The sequence below is a fragment of the Oncorhynchus keta genome, chromosome 17 (genome assembly GCF_023373465.1).
Source record: "Oncorhynchus keta strain PuntledgeMale-10-30-2019 chromosome 17, Oket_V2, whole genome shotgun sequence".
NCBI lineage: Eukaryota > Metazoa > Chordata > Actinopteri > Salmoniformes > Salmonidae > Oncorhynchus > Oncorhynchus keta.
The window spans coordinates 38,031,228-38,056,293 of record NC_068437.1 but is presented as its reverse complement, the minus strand read 5'-3'; the positions used below and the strand labels follow the sequence as shown (position 1 = coordinate 38,056,293).

Genomic DNA, 25,066 nt, shown 5'->3' with positions numbered 1-25,066 from the left:
TTTTCGCACCAAAGTATGTTCATCTCTAGGAGACAGAATGTGTCTCCTTCCTGAGCGGTAAGACGGCTGCGTGGTCCCATGGTGTTTATACTTGTGTACTATTGTTTGTACAGATGAACATGGTACCTTCAGGCATTTGGAAATTGCTCCCAAGGATGAACCAGACTTGTGGAGTTCTACAAAATAAATTCTGAGGTCTTGGCTAATTTATTTGGATTTTCCCATGATGTCAAGCAAAGAGGCACTGAGTTTGAAGGTAGGCCTTGAAATACATCCACAGGTACACCTCCAATTTACTCAAATGATGTCAATCAGCCTATCAGAAGCTTCTAAAGCCATGACATCGTTTTCTGGAATTTCCAAGCTGTTTAAAGGCACAGTCAACTTAGTGTGTGTTATCTTCAGACCCACTGGAATTGTGATACAGTGAATTATAAGTGAAATAATCTATCTGTAAACAATTGTTGTAAAAATGACTTGTGTCATGCACGAAGTAGATGTACCAACCGACTTGCGAAAACTATAGTTTGTTAACAAGAAATTTGTGGAGTGGTTGAAAAACGAATGACTCCAACCTAAGTGTATGTAAACTTGCGTAAAATTGCGTTAAACAAATGAAAATACATTTTATATTTTATTTTCTTCAAAGTAGCCATCCTTTGCCTTGATGACAGCTTTGGCATTCTGTCAACCAGCTTCATGAGGAATGCTTTTCCAACAGTCTTGAAGGAGTTCCCACATATGCTGAGCACTTGTTGGCTGTGTTGTGACTTAACTTTCATTAATCTGATGACTGTTTTTTTTATCTATTCAACTAACTATGTTTAGCGAATTGTTATACATTCCGATTGGTCCCGGGAATCGAACCCACTTAATCTCTACCAACTGAGCTTACAATTAACCCGATTAAGTTAATCAAGTTACAATTAACTCGTTATGAATTGGGGCACCACGAGAGCAGTTCTTTAAAGAGTTATCATCTCCCAAATTAAACTCTAAAGGTCTTTACCTATTATCTCCATAAACAGTCAACGTATTAATCATAACCTTGTATCATATCATCATTCTGAACAGTTGTAACCTCCTGCATCTGCAAAAACCCCAGCCTTACTTCTGATTCAGTACTACACAAATTGGTTTAATTATTTATTTACTAGCTAACTAAATGGTAACACAGGATAAACATACATACTTAATACATTTGAAACAGGTCCCTAGTTGACTGACACAATATGGCGGCTTGTTACAAAAGAGATGGAGAGGGAAGGGGGGCAGAGAGAGACAGAGACATAATAACTTGATACATTTAGAAACTACTCTCACAGTAATCATATACTTTGCACATGAACCGCCACCCGTTTGGAGTAAGAAATCATGAATGTATTTGTGTAAATGTCTTGGTTCTTCGTGAATTTCTGTCAGAGCCAGGACTTCTTGGAAAGGGTGTTGGGCCTTTTTTGCGGTGCGCTTGTAAGGCACTGATTGTCCAAATGTGGTCCCCACCCGTTTTCTACTGTTGCTCTCCTCTGCCGTCGCCCAGCATCAATTCATCAATCAATCAAATGTATTTATAAAGCCCTTCTTACATCAGCTGATGTCACAAAGTGCTATTCAGAAATCCAGCATAAACCCCCAAACAGCAAGCAATATAGGTGTAGAAGCATCGGCGACTCGTTGGCATCCGGCGACCCGTCATGTAGTCCTGAACAGAGATACAGAGCTCACTCTACTTTCACTCTCTCTGAAAGATGATTCTTTGAAGATCGATGGTGTGTCGATGGTTCTCAGTGGGGTGATGAGAGTAGCGTACTACGGTAATTAGAAAAGAGTAGTGGAATAGTCCCATTTAAATTAGCTTTTCGAGATACTTTACTTTGGACAGCTAATCAGACTCCTTACTTGTACAAAGTTATAGAAACAATTTCCTCTTATATTTTCTAAGATCACACCCCTCTCTTAACAAAACCACTTTCATCATGTTTCATATTTCATACAAAACATAGAAGATGGACACTTTGAAGTTACAGTATTTCCTTTATAACATTTTTAATGATGTCAAAAAATAACAACCAAACGACAAATATTGTTACAGTACTCGCTTTAGAACATGTCTTCACTATTATTCTACAATGTAGAAAATAGTCCAAATAAAGAAAAACCCTTCAATGTATAGGTGTGTCCAAACCTTTGACTGGTACTGTACATACAACTAGGAATAAAGTGACTAGGCAACAGGACAGATAATAAACAGTATCAGTAGAGTATGCGATGAATAAAAACAAATGCAGAGAGTCTGGGTAGCTATTTGCTTAACTATGTAACTAGCAGTCTTATGGCTTGGGGGTAGAAGATGGTCAGGGTCCTGTTGGTTTCATACTTGATGAATTGGTACCACTTGCAGTGCGATAGGAGACACAACAGTCTTTGACTTGGGTGGCTGGAGTCTTTGACATGTTTTAGGGCCTTCCTCTGACACCTTGCCTGACCACTCTGCCTGCCCCTGACCCTGAGCCTGCATGCCGTCCGGTACTGTTGCCCCACCTCTGGTTTACTGACCCCTGCCTCCCTTCACCTGTCTATCACCTGCCACTGTTGAAATATTAAACTATTGTTTACTCAACGTGGTCTGCCTTCTTACCTTCATACCTGATAACAGCTCAGCTTTAAATACCATAGTGCCCTACAAGCTCATCACTAAGCTAAGGACCTTGTGACTGAACACCTCCCTCTGTAACTGGATCATGGAATCCTTGGCCTCAACACGGGGGCCCCTCAGGGGTGTGTGCTTAGTCCCCTCCTGTACTATTTAATGAAGCTGCCAGTTGAGGACTTGTGAGGCGTCTGTTTCTCAAGCTAGACACTCTAATGTACTTATCCTCTTGCTCAGTTGTGCACCGAGGCCTCCCACTCCTCTTTCTATTCTGGTGAGGGCCAGTTTGCGCTATTCTGTGAAGGGAATAGCTGTACGAGATCTTCAGTTTCTTGGCAATTTCTCACATGGAATAGCCTTCATTTCTCAGAACAAGAATAGACTGACGAGTTTCACAAGAAAGTTCTTTGTTTCTGGCCGTTTTGAGCCTGTAATCAAATTCACAAATGCTGACGCTCTAGATACTCAACTAGTCAAAGAAGATCAGTTTTATTGCTTCTTTAATCAGAACAATAGTTTTGAGCTGTGCTAGCGTAATTGCAAAATGGTTTTCTAACGACCAATTAGCCCTTTAAAATTATAAACTTGGATTAGCTAACACAACGTGTCATTGGAACACAGGAGTGATGGTTGCTGATAATGAGCATCTGTACACTTAGGTCGATATTCCATAAAAAATCTGACATTTCCAGCTACAATAGTCATTTACAGCAGCGGGGCGGCAGCGTAGCCTAGTGGTTAGAGTGTTGGACTAGTAACCGGAAGGTTGTGAGTTCAAACCCCCGAGCTGACAAGGTACAAATCTGTCGTTCTGCCCCTGAACAGGCAGTTAACCCACTGTTCCCAGGCCGTCATTGAAAATAAGAATATGTTCCTAACTGACTTGCCTGGTTAAATAAAGGTAAGAAAATGACAACATTAACATTAACTATACTGTATTTCAAATCAAATTGATGTCATTTTAATGGACAAAAAATTTGCTTTTCTTTAAAAAATACAATGACATTTCTGAGTGAACTCAAACTTTTGAACGGTAGTGTAGGTGTTATTTTTGTCCAAGTGGGAGAGGACAGTGTGGAGTGCAATAGAGATTGCATCATCTGTGGATCTGTTGGGGTGGTATGCGAATTGGAGTGGGTCCAGGGTCTTTAGGATTATGGTGTTGATGTGAGCCATGACCAGCCTTTCAAAGCATTTCATAACTAAAGATGTTAGTGCTACGGGGATTGTCATTTAGATAGGTTACCTTGGCGTTCTTGGGCACAGGGACTATGGTGGTCTGCTTGAAACATGTAGAAATTACAGACTGGATCAGGTAGTGATTGAAAATGTCAGTGAAGACATTTGCCAGCTGGTCACCACATGCTCTGAGTATGTGTCCTGGTAATCCGTCTTGTGAATGTTAACCTGTTTAAAGGTCTTACTCACATCAGCTACGGAGAGCATGATCACACCGTCATCTGGAAAAGCTAGTGTTATCATGCATGGTTCAGTGTTGCTTGCCTTGAAGCGAGCATAGAAGGCATTTAGCTTGTCTGGTAGGCTTGTGTCACTGGGCAGCTCGAGGCTGGGTTTTCCTTTGCAATCTGTGAAAGTTTGTAAACCCTGCCACATTCAACGAGCGTCAGACCCAGGCGTAATAGGATTCGATCTTAGTCCTGTAGTCACGCTTTGCCTGTTTTATGGTTCGTCTGAGGGTGTAGCGGGATTTCTTATAAGTGTCCAGATTAGTGTCCCGCTCTTTGAAAGTGTCAGCTCTAGCATTTAGCTCAGTGTGGATGTTGCCTGCAATCCATTGCTTCTGGTTGGGATATGTACGTACAATCACCATGGGGAAGACGTTGTCAATGTACTTATTAATGAAGCCAGTGACTGATGTGGTAAACTCCTCAATGCCATCGGATGAATCTGAAACATATTCCAGTTTGTACTAGCTCAACAGTCATGTAGCTTAGCATCCGCTTCATCTGACCACTTCTGTCTTGGGCTCGTCACTGGTACTTCCTGTTTGAGTTTTTGCTTGTAAGCAGGAATCAGGGGTATAGAGTTATGGTCAGATTTGCCAAATGGAGGGCGAGGGAGAGCTTTTTATGCATTTTTGTGTGTGGAGTGAAGGTGATCTAGAGTTTTTAGCCTCGAGTTGCACAGATGTCAAATCAAATCAAATCTAATTGTATTTGTCACATACACATGGTTAGCAGATGTTAATGCGAGTGTAGCGAAATGCTTGTGCTTCTAGTTCCGACAATGCAGTGATAACCAACAAGTAATCTAACTAACAATTCCAAAACTACTGTCTTATACACAGTGTAAGGGGATAAAGAATATGTACATAAGGATATATGAATGAGTGATGGTACAGAGCAGCATACAGTAGATGGTATCGAGTACAGTATATACATATGAGATGAGTATGTAGACAAAGTAAACAAAGTGGCATAGTTAAAGTGGCTAGTGATACATGTATTACATAAGGATGCAGTCGATGATGTAGAGTACAGTATATACGTATGCATATGAGATGAATAATGTAGGGTAAGTAACATTATATAAGGTAGCATTGTTTAAAGTGGCTAGTGATATATTTACATAATTTCCCATCAATCCCATTATTAAAGTGGCTGGAGTTGGGTCAGTGTCAATGACAGTGTGGTTGGCAGCAGCCACTCAATGTTAGTGGTGGCTGTTTAACAGTCTGATGGCCTTGAGATAGAAGCTGTTTTTCAGTCTCTTGGTCCCAGCTTTGATGCACCTGTACTGACCTCGCCTTCTGGATGATAGCGGGGTGAACAGGCAGTGGTTCGGGTGGTTGATGTCCTTGATGATCTTTATGGCCTTCCTGTAACATCGGGTGGTGTAGGTGTCCTGGAGGGCAGGTAGTTTGCCCCCGGTGATGCGTTGTGCAGACCTCACTACCCTCTGGAGAGCCTTACGGTTGAGGGCAGAGCAGTTGCCGTACCAGGCGGTGATACAGCCCGCCAGGATGCTCTCGATTGTGCATATGTAGAAGTTTGTGAGTGCTTTTGGTGACGAGCCAAATTTCTTCAGCCTCCTGAGGTTGAAGAGGCGCTGCTGCGCCTTCTTCACGACGCTGTCAGTGTGAGTGGACCAATTCAGTTTGTCTGTGATGTGTATGCCGAGGAACTTAAAACTTGCTACCCTCTCCACTACTGTTCCATCGATGTGGATAGGGGGGTGTTCCCTCTGCTGTTTCCTGAAGTCCACAATCATCTCCTTAGTTTTGTTGACGTTGAGTGTGAGGTTATTTTCCTGACACCACACTCCGAGGGCCCTCACCTCCTCCCTGTAGGCCGTCTCGTCGTTGTTGGTAATCAAGCCTACCACTGTTGTGTCGTCCGCAAACTTGATGATTGAGTGGGAGGCGTGCGTGGCCACGCAGTCGTGGGTGAACAGGGAGTACAGGAGAGGGCTCAGAACGCACCCTTGTGGGGCCCCCGTGTTGAGGATCAGCGGGGAGGAGATGTTGTTGCCTACCCTCACCACCTGGGGGCGGCCCGTCAGGAAGTCCAGTACCCAGTTGCACAGGGCGGGGTCGAGAACCAGGGTCTCGAGCTTGGAGGGTACTATGGTGTTGAATGCCGAGCTGTAGTCGATGAACAGCATTCTCACATAGGTATTCCTCTTGTCCAGGTGGGTTAGGGCAGTGTGCAGTGTGGTTGAGATTGCATCGTCTGTGGACCTATTTGGGCAGTAAGCAAATTGGAGTGGGTCTAGGGTGTCAGGTAGGGTGGAGGTGATATGGTCCTTGACTAGTCTCTCAAAGCACTTCATGATGACGGAAGTGAGTGCTACGGGCGGTAGTCGTTTAGCTCAGTTACCTTAGCTTTCTTGGGAACAGGAACAATGGTGGCCCTCTTGAAGCATGTGGGAACAGCAGACTGGTATAGGGATTGATTGAATATGTCCGTAAACACACCGGCCAGCTGGTCTGCGCATGCTCTGAGGGCGCGGCTGGGGATGCCGTCTGGGCCTGCAGCCTTGCGAGGGTGAACACGTTTAAATGTCTTACTCACCTCGGCTGCAGTGAAGGAGAGACCGCATGTTTTCGTTGCAGGCCGTGTCAGTGGCACTGTATTGTCCTCAAAGCGGGCAAAAAAGTTATTTAGTCTGCCTGGGAGCAAGACATCCTGGTCCGTGACTGGGCTGGGTTTCTTCTTGTAGTCCGTGTTTGACTGTAGACCCTGCCACATGCCTCTTGTGTCTGAGCCATTGAATTGAGATTCCACTTTGTCTCTGTACTGACGCTTAGCTTGTTTAATAGCCTTGCGGAGGGAATAGCTGCATTGTTTATATTCAGACATGTTACCAGACACCTTGCCCTGATTAAAAGCAGTGGTTCGCGCTTTCAGTTTCACGCGAATGCTGCCATCAATCCACGGTTTCTGGTTAGGGAATGTTTTTATCGTTGCTATGGGAACGACATCTTCGACGCACGTTCTAATGAACTCGCACACCGAATCAGCGTATTCGTCAATATTTTTATCTGACGCAATACGAAACATGTCCCAGTCCACGTGATGGAAGCAGTCTTGGAGTGTGGAGTCAGCTTGGTCGGACCAGCGTTGGACAGACCTCAGCGTGGGAGCCTCTTGTTTTAGTTTCTGCCTGTAGGCAGGGATCAGCAAAATGGAGTCGTGGTCAGCTTTTCCGAAAGGGGGGCGGGGCAGGGCCTTATATGCGTCGCGGAAGTTAGAGTAACAATGATCCAAGGTTTTACCACCCCTGGTTGCGCAATCGACATGCTGATAAAATTTAGGGAGTCTTGTTTTCAGATTAGCTTTGTTAAAATCCCCAGCTGCAATGAATGCAGCCTCCGGATAAATGGTTTATAGTTTGCAAAGAGTTAAATAAAGTTTGTTCAGAGCCATCGATGTGTCTGCTTGGGGGGGGGTATATACGGCTGTGATTATAATCGAAGAGAATTCTCTTGGAAGATAATGCGGTCTACATTTGATTGTGAGGAATTCTAAATCAGGTGAACAGAAGGATTTGAGTTCCTGTATGTTTCCTTCATCACACCATGTCTCGTTAGTCATGAGGCATACGCCCCCGCCACTCTTCTTACCAGAAAGATGTTTGTTTCTGTCGGCGCGATGCGTGGAGAAAACCGTTGGCTGCACCGCATCGGATAGCGTCTTCCCAGTAAGCCATGTTTCCGTGAAGCAGAGAATGTTGCAGTCTCTGATGTCCCTCTGGATTTCGTCAACCTTGTTGTCAAGAGACTGGACATGATGGTAGGAGTGTGTTCACTAGGAGTGCGTCCACTAGGAGTGTGTTCACTAGGAGTGCGTCCACTAGGAGTTCGTCCACTAGGAGTGCGTCCACTAGGAGTGCGTTCACTAGGAGTGTGTTCATTAGGAGTGCGTCCACTAGGAGTGTGTTCACTAGGAGTGCGTCCACTAGGAGTGTGTTCACGAGGAATACGTTCACTAGGAGTGTGTTCACTAGGAGTGTGTTCACTAGGAATACGTTCACTAGGAGTGTGTTCACTAGGAGTGTGTTCACTAGGAGTGTGTTCACTAGGAATACGTTCACTAGGAGTGTGTTCACTAGGAGTGCGTCCACTAGGAGTGTGTTCACTAGGAGTGTGTTCATTAGGAGTGTGTTCACTAGGAGTGTGTTCATTAGGAGTGTGTTCATTAGGAGTGCGTTCACTCGATGAGCATGTTTTTGTTTGCGCCATCTTTTTCTCTTCCAAGTCTCGGGATTAGGACCTGGTCCGGGATGAGCAGTATGTCCTGCGCTGCCGACTCGTTGAAGTAGAAATCTTCCTCCAAATCGAGGTTAGTGAATGCTGTTCTGATGTCGAGAAGCTCTTTTCGGTCATAGGAAATGATGGCAGAAACATTAAGTGCAAAAAAAACACAAAATTGGTCAGGAGCCTGTAAAACTGCAGCTATCCAGCTATCCAGCACCATTATTTTTTGTAAGAACAGTGGTTCTTACAGCTAGATCATAGCTGTAGACATTGAAGTGCTATTGACTGCAAAGACAGCACCAAAGAACAGCATCTTCAACATTTGAGAAAGCCCTCTATGGATCGGCTCACATCTTCTAAAAGGCTGTCACTTCTGGTGAGGTGATTCTACATGCACATGTGTGAAATAAAGTTGTGTTAACAGCTGAACACTTGAAGCACTAAATTTCATTTCCAGTCCTAATTTGGCTCATTAAGCCTTCCGGCTTGATGGTTTAGTAATGATGTTCCACAGGGGAAATTCAATTATGAGGAGGGAGAGACGTTGATCCCACAAGTGACTCATAGGAAATGTGTTATTGAAAAGAACTTGTACTTGATAAGAATGTTGTTTTCGACTGGCGTTGCGTTCGTAGAGGACAAGAATGAAAATAGATGACATTAGGTGACCTGGTGGTGATGATGTTCTGTTAAACTTCAGTTCTTTTGAAGATTACTCCACTGCAGGGTCAAGTAAGGCGATACGGTCTGGTACTGGTGTCCCGGCAAAATAAATAGTGGGGGGTATGCCTTACCGGGAAACATGAGCCCATCATAATAATTCAAACAAAATGTCAAGAAACCTGTCAGTTATTACACCACTTTCTATCAAATGTCAGAGTTATGGAAAATCAGCGAATGGGCTTGAAAATGGGTGGTAAAACTATAGCCTATTCTCTAAAATGTAATGTGGTTAGACTAGATTACAGACATGGTGTTTTGTTTAACAGAGGTCTCTTTCCTTTCACCACTGTTTGATTCTACTTTCACCACTGCTCCACTGGTATGACAAACACTCAGAAGGTGATCAATATTATATTTCCTCATGACAAGGAAAAATGTATGTATTGTTATTGTAATAATGAAGAACAAAAAATGAGAAGTATACAGACTGTGAATGAAAACAAACCAATACTGCCTGATGACTGAGGCTACTGAGGGCTAAATAAAAGGAAGTTAATGAAGTCCAGGTGTGCGTAATGATGGGGAGCAGGTGTGCGTAATGATGGGAAGCAGGTGTGCGTAATGATGGTTGCCAGGATCGGTGGTTAGTAGACTGGCGACTTCGAGCGCTGGAGAGGGGGTAGGCGTGACAGACATTTAAATATCATGAAATCAACAAGGCTATATATGTTTAGATTAATACACTGAAAACAAACTTAAAGATACCAAAAACTATTTAGTCCAATCAATGCTGCTAAATATCATGTGGCTGTCAATGGTACTGATTTCTGTGTGCGTGGGCGTGCAAGTAAAACACTTATAGACTAGATGAACACCAATGCCACCCTCCTCTCTTTCATGTTGGCTAAACGGTCTATGACTCTGTCATACAGTATGCTTTTAGTTTTTGTTGTCATAGGCTACCTAGCTAAAATTCTTGCTAGCCTAAGATCCTCACATGGGCAACAATGAACCAGCTAAGTTAGCTAGCTACACTACATGACCAAAAGTATGTGGTCACCTGCGTGTCGAACATCTCATTCCAAAATCATGGGCATTTATATGTAGTTGGCACCCTCTTTGCTGCTATAACAGCCTCCCCTCTTCTGGGAAGGCTTTCGACTAGATGTTGGAACATTGCTGTGGGGACGTGCTTCCATTGAGCCACAAGAGCATTAGTGAGGTCTAGCACTGATGTTGGGTGATTAGGCCTGGCTCGCAGTCGGCGATCCAATTCAACCCAAGGTGTTCGATGGGGTTGAGGTCAGGGCTCTGTGCAGGCCAGTCAAGTTCTTCCACACTGATCTTGACAAAAAATTTCTGTATGGCCCTTGCTTTGTGCACGAGGGCATTGTCATGCTAAAACAGGAAAGGGCCTTCCCCAAACTGTTGCCACAAAGTTGGAAGCACAGAATCGTCTAGAATGTCATTGTATGCTGTAGCGTTAAGATTTCCCTTCACTGGAACAAAGGGGCCTAGCCCGAACCATAAAAAACAGCCCCAGACCATTATTCCTCCTCCACCAAACTTTACAGTTGGCACTATGCATTGGTGCAGATAGCGTTCTCCTTGCATGCGCCAAACCCAGATCCATCCGTCGGACTGCCAGATGGTGAAGCGTGATTAATCACTCCAGAGAACCATTTCCACTACTCCGGAGTCCAACTGTTGCGAGCTTTACACCACACCGGCCGAAGCTTGGCATTGTGCATGGTGATCTTTGGCTTGTGTGCGGCTGCTCGGCCATGGAAACCTATTTCATGAAGCTCCCGATGAGCAGTTCTTGTGCTGACATTGCTTCCAGAGGCAGCTGGAGCTCAATGCTGATTGGCTAATTATTTTATTAAAAATTATCAAGTGAGGCCAAATGCTTGCTGGCATCAATCAATCAAATGCTCCAGCTGCAACATATCATACTGTTTTGGTGCAGACAGCATCAGATACATGGGCTACACATACTGAAACAGAGGGGCACTGTTTCCCTCGCTCAGATTATTTCTCCGGTGGAATTCAGCTACTTGCAAATTGACGGAAAATTATAAAAACACAGAGACAGAGAGAGAGAGAGACGGAAGTTAAATTATTATTTAAAAGCCGGGCTTCCCTTGGCATCTGTGAATACATGCCACTGAGTTGCAGATGCATGGATATCCTACACTCTTAGAAAAAAAGATTACAGAAGGGTTCTTCGGCTGTCCCCATAGGATAACCCTTTTTGGATCCAGGTAGAACCCTTTTGGGGTTCTATGTAGAACCCTCTATGGAAAGGGTTTGATATGGAACCCAAAAGGCTTCTACCTGGAACCAAAAAGTGCTCTTCAAAGGGTTCTCCTATGGGGACAGCCGAATAACTCTTTGAAGTTGTAGATAGAAAACGATTTAAGAGTGTACCATATTGCTATTTCTTAAGTGCAACAGAATATATTGCTAACATCAGGAAATGAATTTGGTGATAACACCATTACTTTGATATACTACTATCTGCATTTATTACTTGAGAGACTATATTGTAGATTTTATTAACTCATGGTACTCGTTACTTGATGCACATACTATACGGTATTACCTAAGAGATATAGAGAGATATATGTCACATTAGCGCACAATAGCTCAACTGTCCCACGGGTGGGACACTGATCCTATAGAGAATATAGAGAGATATATGTGATCGTTTATGCAAATTTAAGGTTTGAAATTGTTATTATTTAGTAAAATATTATATCTCTTTGGGCTACTTGCGGTCCATTTGCAGTCTACTAATTATTTTGAATTATTTTTAATTATCTTGGATTTCATCAATATTATTGCATTTTACCATTAATATATCCATTTACTTTTTATCAGTTTAGGATCAACATGATTAAAACAGAGTTATCTCACTTTCAGTATTTGATTCTGATTGACATGTCTAGCTGCGATTGACATGTGTCTTGCTCTGATGGACGTGTCTAGCTGTGAGCCTGACCCCCAAACTATCTCTTCATAAGACTGTGTGATAGTATCATACTGTTCTTTCAATGCACTGGAGGCAGTCTCAGATCAAGCAGAGAGCTGTCTTTGTGGATTCTGACACGACTGCTTTGAATTCCACCAAGGGAAAGGTCTCACCATTGTTGCTCTTAAAGGAAAGACTGTGGAAAGGGAAAGGGAAGGGGGATACCTAGTCAGTTGTACAACTGAATGTCTTCAACTGAAATGTGTCTTCCACATTTAACCCAACCCCTCTGAATCAGAGAGGTGCGGGGGGCTACCTTAATTGATATCCACGTCTTCGGCGCCCGGGTTGAAAGGTTGAAAGATAGGAGGGAGGGAGGGAGGGAGAGAGAGGGAGGGAGAGAGGGAGGGAGGGAGGGAGAGAGAGGTGGGGGGAGTCAGGAGAGCAGGATGAAGGAGTTGGGCTCATGTTGCTCATAAATGTTGTAGGAAGTTGGGATGAATATTGCAGGTAGCAGGCATTCAACAGCCCTGTCTGTTGGCGCTACAGTGCTCCCTCCGATGACTCCCAAAGCTTTTTGTTAGGCAGGCCTGGATGGTTGTCATGGCCTGATCTCGCAGTCTCCTTTGGTCTCAATGTTAAAAGAGCCAATTCTGAAGGTCTTAATTCAAAGGAAACACTGATCATAGATTTTTCACTTGGTTTGTCAGAACTTTGCTGAAAGGAGTAACATTGACATACTCCCTACATTAAATACAGGGGTTGTATCATTTATAATAATATCACACTGATAGAATTTGTTATAAAGGAGAAATCCCCTGTCATCGAAAATAATTCCCCAATTATCTGAACTTTACATCTGTGCTAACCGCTTACCTTGGGTGAAAATCATTGTTCAAAACGTTCTCAGTAACCTTCTCAAACCCATAGCTATACTATGGAGCCACTTGAATAAAATATCAAACTACAGTGGCTACAGTGCATTCACAAAGATAATAATTATTGAAGAAGTAAGGGTGAAATTCTCTTTCAGCACTTTGTGTTTGAACCCGTCATCAACGCCCACAGGTCTGCTGACAGAGATCCAGTGTAAATCTAAAAGGCTGAGGAAAAACCCCAAGGTCTCACCAGGACAGTCCACCGGGGACGAGACAGAGGGGGGAGACAACGGAGACACCAAACAGGTCACCTCCACCACCAAACTGTCAAAGGTAAACTCTCCCCCTGTTACTCTTTAGAATGTTTTTTGGCTCTTCAAAATGGGAGATATGTCAGTGATTCCCAATTGAGGAATCTAAATACTATCAACAAAATTATTTTAGATGTTTATAGACTCAGCAAAACTAACTTTTTCCTGAAATACCTTTCTTTATAAGAAAAAATAAGTTATTATTCATTTTTTTCTTTGATTGCCTACTTCTCGTTATCTAAATATAAATGCCCTACACTGATGACTGCATATGGGAATTACATGAACATGAGGGGGGAAAAAGGTGCCTCAGCTGCAGTTGTCTGTGATCCCCAAAAGCCCTGTGTTTAAGTAAACCATGAATATTTAAACATGTCTAAAGCCCTTGCCACCAAGGGATTGTATTACTCACAGCTAAGACTGCCACTTTACAAAGTATGACCCATAAATAGCCCTAGTGTTACACCGAAGAGATTCAAAATGGAGAGCTAATGGTTTTATTTCAGGAGAATCTTGAACTCAGTCAAGAGCAGCAGGCTCTCTTGAGCTTCATTGTAGAAGCTTATCAGAAACATCGAATTCCTCAAGACATGGCCAAAAAACTAGTACGTGATATCTCCTACAATTCTAGCAAATTCTGTCCCGCTGGGCACAGATGTCAATCCAATGTCTATTCCATGTTGATTCAACGTAATATCAGTGAAATGATGTAGAAACAACGTTGTTTTTCACCAAGACATAGTGTATGCCTTTACAACTCAGACATATTCATAGTTAATGGAAGACAGTAAGATACCCTTATAACATATCCCAGAATAGATATGACTAACACCACATGCTCTCTATCCAAGTAGAGGTTTTTGTCCCTCAAGTCGTAGATGAAGTGACATAAAACTCCTTATCAGCCTGCAGTGTCACTCCACACACATTCTGTAATCATCTCCCGTTTGTGTGCCCTTGTTGTTTCTCCAGCTACAAGAGCAGTTCAATGCAGAAGAGAACTTCCTTCTTTTGACCGAGATGGCCACCAGTCATGTTCAAGTGCTGGTGGAGTTTACCAAAAACATACAACACTAAAATACACATTTTAAACAAAATATACATATATATAAAATATATATACATATACACATTAAAATACCAAAACACAGTCATGGGAAGCACAAATAAAACATCACAAATCACCCCGAAAAACAGTTACATTCCTCCACAAATAAGTCCCAAATCAATACTTTAAACTGCCTGAACGGCATCACAACATTAAGTTGAAATGTATTTAGAATGCTGTTCCATCAATACGGTGCATTAAATAAAAGCAGAGTTACCTAGCTCGGTGGAGACCCTGGGAACCTGAAGAGTTAACCAATCCTGTGAACGGGTTTACCTAGCTCGGTGGAGACCCTTTGGAACCTGAAGAGTTAACCAATCCTGTGAACGGGTTTACCTAGCTCGGTGGAGACCCTGGGAACCTGAAGAGTTAACCAATCCTGTGAACGGGTTTACCTAGCTCGGTGGAGACCCTTTGGAACCTGAAGAGTTAACCAATCCTGTGAACGGGTTTACCTAGCTCGGTGGAGACCCTGGGAACCTGAAGAGTTAACCAATCCTGTGAACGGGTTTACCTAGCTCGGTGGAGACCCTGGGAACCTGAAGAGTTAACCAATCCTGTGAACGGGTTTACCTAGCTCGGTGGAGACCCTGGGAACCTGAAGAGTTAACCAATCCTGTGAACGGGTTTACCTAGCTAGGTGGAGACCCTGGGAACCTGAAGAGTTAACCAATCCTGTGAACGGGTTTACCTAGCTCGGTGGAGACCCTCGGAACCTGAAGAGTTAACCAATCCTGTGAACGGGTTTACCTAGCTCGGTGGAGACCCTGGGAACCTGAAGAGTTAACCAATCCTGTGAACGGGTTTACCTAGCTCGGTGGAGACCCTGGGAACCTGAAGAGTTAACCAATCCTGTGAACGGGTTTACCTAGCTCGGTGGAGACCCTGGGAACCTGAAGAGTTAACCAATCCTGTGAACGGGTTTACCTAGCTAGGTGGAGACCCTGGGAACCTGAAGAGTTAACCAATCCTGTGAACGGGTTTACCTAGCTCGTTGGAGACCCTGGGAACCTGAAGAGTTAACCAATCCTGTGAACGGGTTTACCTAGCTCAGTGGAGACCCTGGGAACCTGAAGAGTTAACCAATCCTGTGAACGGGTTTACCTAGCTCGTTGGAGACCCTGGGAACCTGAAGAGTTAACCAATCCTGTGAACGGGTTTACCTAGCTAGGTGGAGACCCTGGGAACCTGAAGAGTTAACCAATCCTGTGAACGGGTTTACCTAGCTCAGTGGAGACCCTGGGAACCTGAAGAGTTAACCAATCCTGTGAACGGGTTTACCTAGCTAGGTGGAGACCCTGGGAACCTGAAGAGTTAACCAATCTTGTGAACGGGTTTACCTAGCTCGGTGGAGACCCTGGGAACCTGAAGAGTTAACCAATCCTGTGAACGGGTTTACCTAGCTCGGTGGAGACCCTGGGAACCTGAAGAGTTAACCAATCCTGTGAACGGGTTTACCTAGCTCGGTGGAGACCCTGGGAACATGAAGAGTTAACCAATCCTGTGAACGGGTTTACCTAGCTAGGTGGAGACCCTGGGAACCTGAAGAGTTAACCAATCCTGTGAACGGGTTTACCTAGCTCGGTGGAGACCCTCGGAACCTGAAGAGTTAACCAATCCTGTGAACGGGTTTACCTAGCTCGGTGGAGACCCTGGGAACCTGAAGAGTTAACCAATCCTGTGAACGGGTTTACCTAGCTCGGTGGAGACCCTGGGAACCTGAAGAGTTAACCAATCCTGTGAACGGGTTTACCTAGCTAGGTGGAGACCCTGGGAACCTGAAGAGTTAACCAATCCTGTGAACGGGTTTACCTAGCTCGGTGGAGACCCTGGAACCTGAAGAGTTAACCAATCCTGTGAACGGGTTTACCTAGCTCGGTGGAGACCCTGGGAACCTGAAGAGTTAACCAATCCTGTGAACGGGTTTACCTAGCTCGGTGGAGACCCTGGGAACCTGAAGAGTTAACCAATCCTGTGAACAGGTTTACCTAGCTAGGTGGAGACCCTGGGAACCTGAAGAGTTAACCAATCCTGTGAACGGTTTACCTAGCTAGGTGGAGACCCTGGGAACCTGAAGAGTTAACCAATCCTGTGAACGGGTTTACCTAGCTAGGTGGAGACCCTGGGAACCTGAAGAGTTAACTTAACCAACGGGTTTACCTGGTGAGACCCTGGGAACCTTTAACCAATCCTGTGAATGGGTTTACCTAGCTCGGTGGAGACCCTGGGAACCTGAAGAGTTAACCAATCCTGTGAACGGGTTTACCTAGCTAGGTGGAGACCCTGGGAACCTGAAGAGTTAACCAATCCTGTGAACGGGTTTACCTAGCTCGGTGGAGACCCTGGGAACCTGAAGAGTTAACCAATCCTGTGAACGGGTTTACCTAGCTCGGTGGAGACCCTGGGAACCTGAAGAGTTAACCAATCCTGTGAACGGGTTTACCTAGCTAGGTGGAGACCCTGGGAACCTGAAGAGTTAACCAATCCTGTGAACGGGTTTACCTAGCTCGGTGGAGACCCTCGGAACCTGAAGAGTTAACCAATCCTGTGAACGGGTTTACCTAGCTCGGTGGAGACCCTGGGAACCTGAAGAGTTAACCAATCCTGTGAACGGGTTTACCTAGCTCGGTGGAGACCCTGGGAACCTGAAGAGTTAACCAATCCTGTGAACAGGTTTACCTAGCTAGGTGGAGACCCTGGGAACCTGAAGAGTTAACCAATCCTGTGAACGGTTTACCTAGCTAGGTGGAGACCCTGGGAACCTGAAGAGTTAACCAATCCTGTGAACGGGTTTACCTAGCTAGGTGGAGACCCTGGGAACCTGAAGAGTTAACTAATCCTGTGAACGGGTTTACCTAGCTCGGTGGAGACCCTGGGAACCTGAAGAGTTAACCAATCCTGTGAACGGGTTTACCTAGCTAGGTGGAGACCCTGGGAACCTGAAGAGTTAACCAATCCTGTGAACGGGTTTACCTAGCTCGGTGGAGACCCTGGGAACCTGAAGAGTTAACCAATCCTGTGAACGGGTTTACCTAGCTCGGTGGAGACCCTGGGAACCTGAAGAGTTAACCAATCCTGTGAACGGGTTTACCTAGCTAGGTGGAGACCCTGGGAACCTGAAGAGTTAACCAATCCTGTGAACGGGTTTACCTAGCTTGGTGGAGACCCTGGGAACCTGAAGAGTTAACCAATCCTGTGAACGGGTTTACCTAGCTCGGTGGAGACCCTGGGAACCTGAAGAGTTAACCAATCCTGTGAACGGGTTTACCTAGCTCGGTGGAGACCCTGGGAACCTGAAGAGTTAACCAATCCTGTGAACAGGTTTACCTAGCTAGGTGGAGACCCTGGGAACCTGAAGAGTTAACCAATCCTGTGAACGGGTTACCTAGCTAGGTGGAGACCCTGGGAACCTGAAGAGTTAACCAATCTTGTGAACGGGTTTACCTAGCTCGGTGGAGACCCTGGGAACCTGAAGAGTTAACCAATCCTGTGAACGGGTTTACCTAGCTCGGTGGAGACCCTGGGAACCTGAAGAGTTAACCAATCCTGTGAACGGGTTTACCTAGCTCGGTGGAGACCCTGGGAACATGAAGAGTTAACCAATCCTGTGAACGGGTTTACCTAGCTAGGTGGAGACCCTGGGAACCTGAAGAGTTAACCAATCCTGTGAACGGGTTTACCTAGCTCGGTGGAGACCCTGGGAACCTGAAGAGTTAACCAATCCTGTGAACGGGTTTACCTAGCTCGGTGGAGACCCTGGGAACCTGAAGAGTTAACCAATCCTGTGAACGGGTTTACCTAGCTCGGTGGAGACCCTGGGAACCTGAAGAGTTAACCAATCCTGTGAACGGGTTTACCTAGCTAGGTGGAGACCCTGGGAACCTGAAGAGTTAACCAATCCTGTGAACGGGTTTACCTAGCTCGGTGGAGACCCTGGGAACCTGAAGAGTTAACCAATCCTGTGAACGGGTTTACCTAGCTCGGTGGAGACCCTGGGAACCTGAAGAGTTAACCAATCCTGTGAACGGGTTTACCTAGCTCGGTGGAGACCCTGGGAACCTGAAGAGTTAACCAATCCTGTGAACATGTTTACCTAGCTAGGTGGAGACCCTGGGAACCTGAAGAGTTAACCAATCCTGTGAACGGTTTACCTAGCTAGGTGGAGACCCTGGGAACCTGAAGAGTTAACCAATCCTGTGAACGGGTTTACCTAGCTAGGTGGAGACCCTGGGAACCTGAAGAGTTAACCAATCCTGTGAACGGGTTTACCTAGCTAGGTGGAGACCCTGGGAACCTGAAGAGTTAACCAATCCTGTGAATGGGTTTACCTAGCTCGGTGGAGACCCTCGGAACCTGAAGAGTTAACCAATCCTGTGAACGGGTTTACCTAGCTCGGTGGAGACCCTGGGAACCTGAAGAGTTAACCAATCCTGTGAACGGGTTTACCTAGCTCGGTGGAGACCCTGGGAACCTGAAGAGTTAACCAATCCTGTGAACGGGTTTACCTAGCTCGGTGGAGACCCTGGGAACCTGAAGAGTTAACCAATCCTGTGAACGGGTTTACCTAGCTAGGTGGAGACCCTGGGAACCTGAAGAGTTAACCAATCCTGTGAACGGGTTTACCTAGCTCGGTGGAGACCCTGGGAACCTGAAGAGTTAACCAATCCTGTGAACGGGTTTACCTAGCTCGGTGGAGACCCTGGGAACCTGAAGAGTTAACCAATCCTGTGAACGGGTTTACCTAGCTCGGTGGAGACCCTGGGAACCTGAAGAGTTAACCAATCCTGTGAACGGGTTTACCTAGCTAGGTGGAGACCCTGGGAACCTGAAGAGTTAACCAATCCTGTGAACGGGTTTACCTAGCTAGGTGGAGACCCTGGGAACCTGAAGAGTTAACCAATCCTGTGAACGGGTTTACCTAGCTCGGTGGAGACCCTGGGAACCTGAAGAGTTAACCAATCCTGTGAACGGGTTTACCTAGCTCAGTGGAGACCCTGGGAACCTGAAGAGTTAACCAATCCTGTGAACGGGTTTACCTAGCTCGTTGGAGACCCTGGGAACCTGAAGAGTTAACCAATCCTGTGAACGGGTTTACCTAGCTAGGTGGAGACCCTGGGAACCTGAAGAGTTAACCAATCCTGTGAACGGGTTTACCTAGCTCAGTGGAGACCCTGGGAACCTGAAGAGTTAACCAATCCTGTGAACGGGTTTACCTAGCTAGGTGGAGACCCTGGGAACCTGAAGAGTTAACCAATCCTGTGAACGGGTTTACCTAGCTCGGTGGAGACCCTGGGAACCTGAAGAGTTAACCAATCCTGTGAACGGGTTTACCTAGCTCGGTGGAGACCCTGGGAACCTGAAGAGTTAACCAATCCTGTGAACGGGTTTACCTAGCTCGGTGGAGACCCTGGGAACCTGAAGAGTTAACCAATCCTGTGAACGGGTTTACCTAGCTAGGTGGAGACCCTGGGAACCTGAAGAGTTAACCAATCCTGTGAACGGGTTTACCTAGCTAGGTGGAGACCCTGGGAACCTGAAGAGTTAACCAATCCTGTGAACGGGTTTACCTAGCGTGGTGGAGACCCTGGGAACCTGAAGAGTTAACCAATCCTGTGAACGGGTTTACCTAGCTAGGTGGAGACCCTGGGAACCTGAAGAGTTAACCAATCCTGTGAACGGGTTTACCTAGCTCGGTGGAGACCCTGGGAACCTGAAGAGTTAACCAATCCTGTGAACGGATTTACCTAGCTCGGTGGAGACCCTGGGAACCTGAAGAGTTAACCAATCCTGTGAATGGTTTACCTAGCTAGGTGGAGACCCTGGGAACCTGAAGAGTTAACCAATCCTGTGAACGGGTTTACCTAGCTAGGTGGAGACCCTGGGAACCTGAAGAGTTAACCAATCCTGTGAACGGGTTTACCTAGCTCGGTGGAGACCCTGGGAACCTGAAGAGTTAACCAATCCTGTGAACGGTTTACCTAGCTCGGTGGAGACCCTGGGAACCTGAAGAGTTAACCAATCCTGTGAACAGGTTTACCTAGCTAGGTGGAGACCCTGGGAACCTGAAGAGTTAACCAATCCTGTGAACGGTTTACCTAGCTAGGTGGAGACCCTGGGAACCTGAAGAGTTAACCAATCCTGTGAACGGGTTTACCTAGCTAGGTGGAGACCCTGGGAACCTGAAGAGTTAACCAATCCTGTGAACGGGTTTACCTAGCTCGGTGGAGACCCTGGGAACCTGAAGAGTTAACCAATCCTGTGAACGGGTTTACCTAGCTAGGTGGAGACCCTGGGAACCTGAAGAGTTAACCAATCCTGTGAACGGGTTTACCTAGCTCGGTGGAGACCCTGGGAACCTGAAGAGTTAACCAATCCTGTGAACGGGTTTACCTAGCTCGGTGGAGACCCTGGGAACCTGAAGAGTTAACCAATCCTGTGAACGGGTTTACCTAGCTCGGTGGAGACCCTGGGAACCTGAAGAGTTAACCAATCCTGTGAACGGGTTTACCTAGCTCGGTGGAGACCCTGGGAACCTGAAGAGTTAACCAATCCTGTGAACGGGTTTACCTAGCTAGGTGGAGACCCTGGGAACCTGAAGAGTTAACCAATCCTGTGAACAGGTTTACCTAGCTCGGTGGAGACCCTGGGAACCTGAAGAGTTAACCAATCCTGTGAACGGGTTTACCTAGCTAGGTGGAGACCCTGGGAACCTGAAGAGTTAACCAATCCTGTGAACGGGTTTACCTAGCTAGGTGGAGACCCTGGGAACCTGAAGAGTTAACCAATCCTGTGAACGGTTTACCTAGCTAGGTGGAGACCCTGGGAACCTGAAGAGTTAACCAATCCTGTGAACGGGTTTACCTAGCTCGGTGGAGACCCTGGGAACCTGAAGAGTTAACCAATCCTGTGAACGGGTTTACCTAGCTAGGTGGAGACCCTGGGAACCTGAAGAGTTAACCAATCCTGTGAACGGGTTTACCTAGCTAGGTGGAGACCCTGGGAACCTGAAGAGTTAACCAATCCTGTGAACGGGTTTACCTAGCTCGGTGGAGACCCTGGGAACCTGAAGAGTTAACCAATCCTGTGAACGGGTTTACCTAGCTAGGTGGAGACCCTGGGAACCTGAAGAGTTAACCAATCCTGTGAACGGGTTTACCTAGCTCGGTGGAGACCCTGGGAACCTGAAGAGTTAACCAATCCTGTGAACGGGTTTACCTAGCTCGGTGGAGACCCTGGGAACCTGAAGAGTTAACCAATCCTGTGAACGGGTTTACCTAGCTAGGTGGAGACCCTGGGAACCTGAAGAGTTAACCAATCCTGTGAACGGGTTTACCTAGCTAGGTGGAGACCCTGGGAACCTGAAGAGTCAACCAATCCTGTGAACGGATTTACCTAGCTAGGTGGAGACCCTGGGAACCTGAAGAGTTAACCAATCCTGTGAACGGGTTTACCTAGCTCGGTGGAGACCCTGGGAACCTGAAAAGTGAACCAATCCTGTGAACGGTTTACCTAGCTAGGTGGAGACCCTGGGAACCTGAAGAGTTAACCAATCCTGTGAACGGGTTTACCTAGCTCGGTGGAGACCCTGGGAACCTGAAGAGTTAACCAATCCTGTGAACGGGTTTACCTAGCTAGGTGGAGACCCTGGGAACCTGAAGAGTAAACCAATCCTGTGAACGGGTTTACCTAGCTCGGTGGAGACCCTGGGAACCTGAAGAGTTAACCAATCATGTGAACAGATTTACCTAGCTAGGTGGAGACCCTGGGAACGTGAAGAGTTAACCAATCCAGTGAACGGGTTTCCCTGCTAGGTGGAGACCCTGGGAACCTGAAGAGTTAACCAATCCTGTGAACGGGTTTACCTAGCTAGGTGGAGACCCTGGGAACCTGAAGAGTTAACCAATCCTGTGAACGGTTTACCTAGCGTGGTGGAGACCCTGGGAACCTGAAGAGTTAACCAATCCTGTGAACGGGTTTACCTAGCTAGGTGGAGACCCTGGGAACCTGAAGAGTTAACCAATCCTGGGAACGGTTTACCTAGCTCGGTGGAGACCCTTGGAACCTGAAGAGTTAACCAATCTTGTGAACGGATTTACCTAGCTCGGTGGAGACCCTGGGAACCTGAAGAGTTAACCAATCCTGTGAATGATTTACCTAGCTAGGTGGAGACCCTGGGAACCTGAAGAGTTAACCAATCCTGTGAACGGGTTTACCTAGCTAGGTGGAGACCCTGGGAACCTGAAGAGTTAACCAATCCTGTGAACGGGTTTACCTAGCTCGGTGGAGACCCTGGGAACCTGAAGAGTTAACCAATCCTGGGAACGGGTTTACCTAGCTCGGTGGAGACCCTTGGAACCTGAAGAGTTAACCAATCTTGTGAACGGATTTACCTAGCTCGGTGGAGACCCTGGGAACCTGAAGAGTTAACCAATCCTGTGAATGGTTTACCTAGCTAGGTGGAGACCCTGGGAACCTGAAGAGTTAACCAATCCTGTGAACGGGTTTACCTAGCTAGGTGGAGACCCTGGGAACCTGAAGAGTTAACCAATCCTGTGAACGGGTTTACCTAGCTCGTTGGAGACCCTGGGAACCTGAAGAGTTAACCAATCCCGTGAACGGTTTACCTAGCTCGGTGGAGACCCTGGGAACCTGAAGAGTTGACCAATCCTGTGAACAGGTTTACCTAGCTAGGTGGAGACTCTGGGAACCTGAAGAGTTAACCAATCCTGTGAACGGTTTACCTAGCTAGGTGGAGACCCTGGGAACCTGAAGAGTTAACCAATCCTGTGAACGGGTTTACCTAGCTAGGTGGAGACCCTGGGAACCTGAAGAGTTAACCAATCCTGTGAACGGGTTTACCTAGCTCGGTGGAGACCCTGGGAACCTGAAGAGTTAACCAATCCTGTGAACGGGTTTACCTAGCTAGGTGGAGACCCTGGGAACCTGAAGAGTTAACCAATCCTGTGAACGGGTTTACCTAGCTCGGTGGAGACCCTGGGAACCTGAAGAGTTAACCAATCCTGTGAACGGGTTTACCTAGAACTCGGTGGAGACCCTGGGAACCTGAAGAGTTAACCAATCCTGTGAACGGGTTTACCTAGCTAGGTGGAGACCCTGGGAACCTGAAGAGTTAACCAATCCTGTGAACAGGTTTACCTAGCTCGGTGGAGACCCTGGGAACCTGAAGAGTTAACCAATCCTGTGAACGGGTTTACCTAGCTAGGTGGAGACCCTGGGAACCTGAAGAGTTAACCAATCCTGTGAACGGGTTTACCTAGCTAGGTGGAGACCCTGGGAACCTGAAGAGTTAACCAATCCTGTGAACGGGTTTACCTAGCTAGGTGGAGACCCTGGGAACCTGAAGAGTTAACCAATCCTGTGAACAGGTTTACCTAGCTCGGTGGAGACCCTGGGAACCTGAAGAGTTAACCAATCCTGTGAACGGGTTTACCTAGCTAGGTGGAGACCCTGGGAAACTGAAGAGTTAACCAATCCTGTGAACGGGTTTACCTAGCTAGGTGGAGACCCTGGGAACCTGAAGAGTTAACCAATCCTGTGAACGGTTTACCTAGCTAGGTGGAGACCCTGGGAACCTGAAGAGTTAACCAATCCTGTGAACGGGTTTACCTAGCTCGGTGGAGACCCTGGGAACATGAAGAGTTAACCAATCCTGTGAACGGGTTTACCTAGCTAGGTGGAGACCCTGGGAACCTGAAGAGTTAACCAATCCTGTGAACGGGTTTACCTAGCTAGGTGGAGACCCTGGGAACCTGAAGAGTTAACCAATCCTGTGAACGGGTTTACCTAGCTCGGTGGAGACCCTGGGAACCTGAAGAGTTAACCAATCCTGTGAACGGGTTTACCTAGCTAGGTGGAGACCCTGGGAACCTGAAGAGTTAACCAATCCTGTGAACGGGTTTACCTAGCTCGGTGGAGACCCTGGGAACCTGAAGAGTTAACCAATCCTGTGAACGGGTTTACCTAGCTCGGTGGAGACCCTGGGAACCTGAAGAGTTAACCAATCCTGTGAACGGGTTTACCTAGCTAGGTGGAGACCCTGGGAACCTGAAGAGTTAACCAATCCTGTGAACGGGTTTACCTAGCTAGGTGGAGACCCTGGGAACCTGAAGAGTCAACCAATCCTGTGAACGGATTTACCTAGCTAGGTGGAGACCCTGGGAACCTGAAGAGTTAACCAATCCTGTGAACGGGTTTACCTAGCTCGGTGGAGACCCTGGGAACCTGAAAAGTGAACCAATCCTGTGAACGGTTTACCTAGCTAGGTGGAGACCCTGGGAACCTGAAGAGTTAACCAATCCTGTGAACGGGTTTACCTAGCTCGGTGGAGACCCTGGGAACCTGAAGAGTTAACCAATCCTGTGAACGGGTTTACCTAGCTCGGTGGAGACCCTGGGAACCTGAAGAGTTAACCAATCCTGTGAACGGGTTTACCTAGCTCGGTGGAGACCCTGGGAACCTGAAGAGTTAACCAATCATGTGAACAGATTTACCTAGCTAGGTGGAGACCCTGGGAACGTGAAGAGTTAACCAATCCAGTGAACGGGTTTACCTGCTAGGTGGAGACCCTGGGAACCTGAAGAGTTAACCAATCCTGTGAACGGGTTTACCTAGCTAGGTGGAGACCCTGGGAACCTGAAGAGTTAACCAATCCTGTGAACGGTTTACCTAGCGTGGTGGAGACCCTGGGAACCTGAAGAGTTAACCAATCCTGTGAACGGGTTTACCTAGCTAGGTGGAGACCC

General features: G+C 46.5%; 1 protein-coding gene across 1 annotated transcript in view; it reads left to right on the top strand.

Annotated features, from left to right (window-relative positions):
- LOC118396032 (bile acid receptor-like) overlaps positions 1 to 25,066 on the top strand; it is a 40,767-nt gene that overhangs the window by 4,051 nt on the left and 11,650 nt on the right. The window contains exons 3-5 of the mRNA XM_052467010.1: positions 13,075 to 13,217; positions 13,702 to 13,800; positions 14,168 to 14,264. Of these exons, the coding sequence (XP_052322970.1) occupies positions 13,075 to 13,217; positions 13,702 to 13,800; positions 14,168 to 14,264 (339 nt within the window). The remainder of the gene's footprint in view (positions 1 to 13,074; positions 13,218 to 13,701; positions 13,801 to 14,167; positions 14,265 to 25,066) is intronic.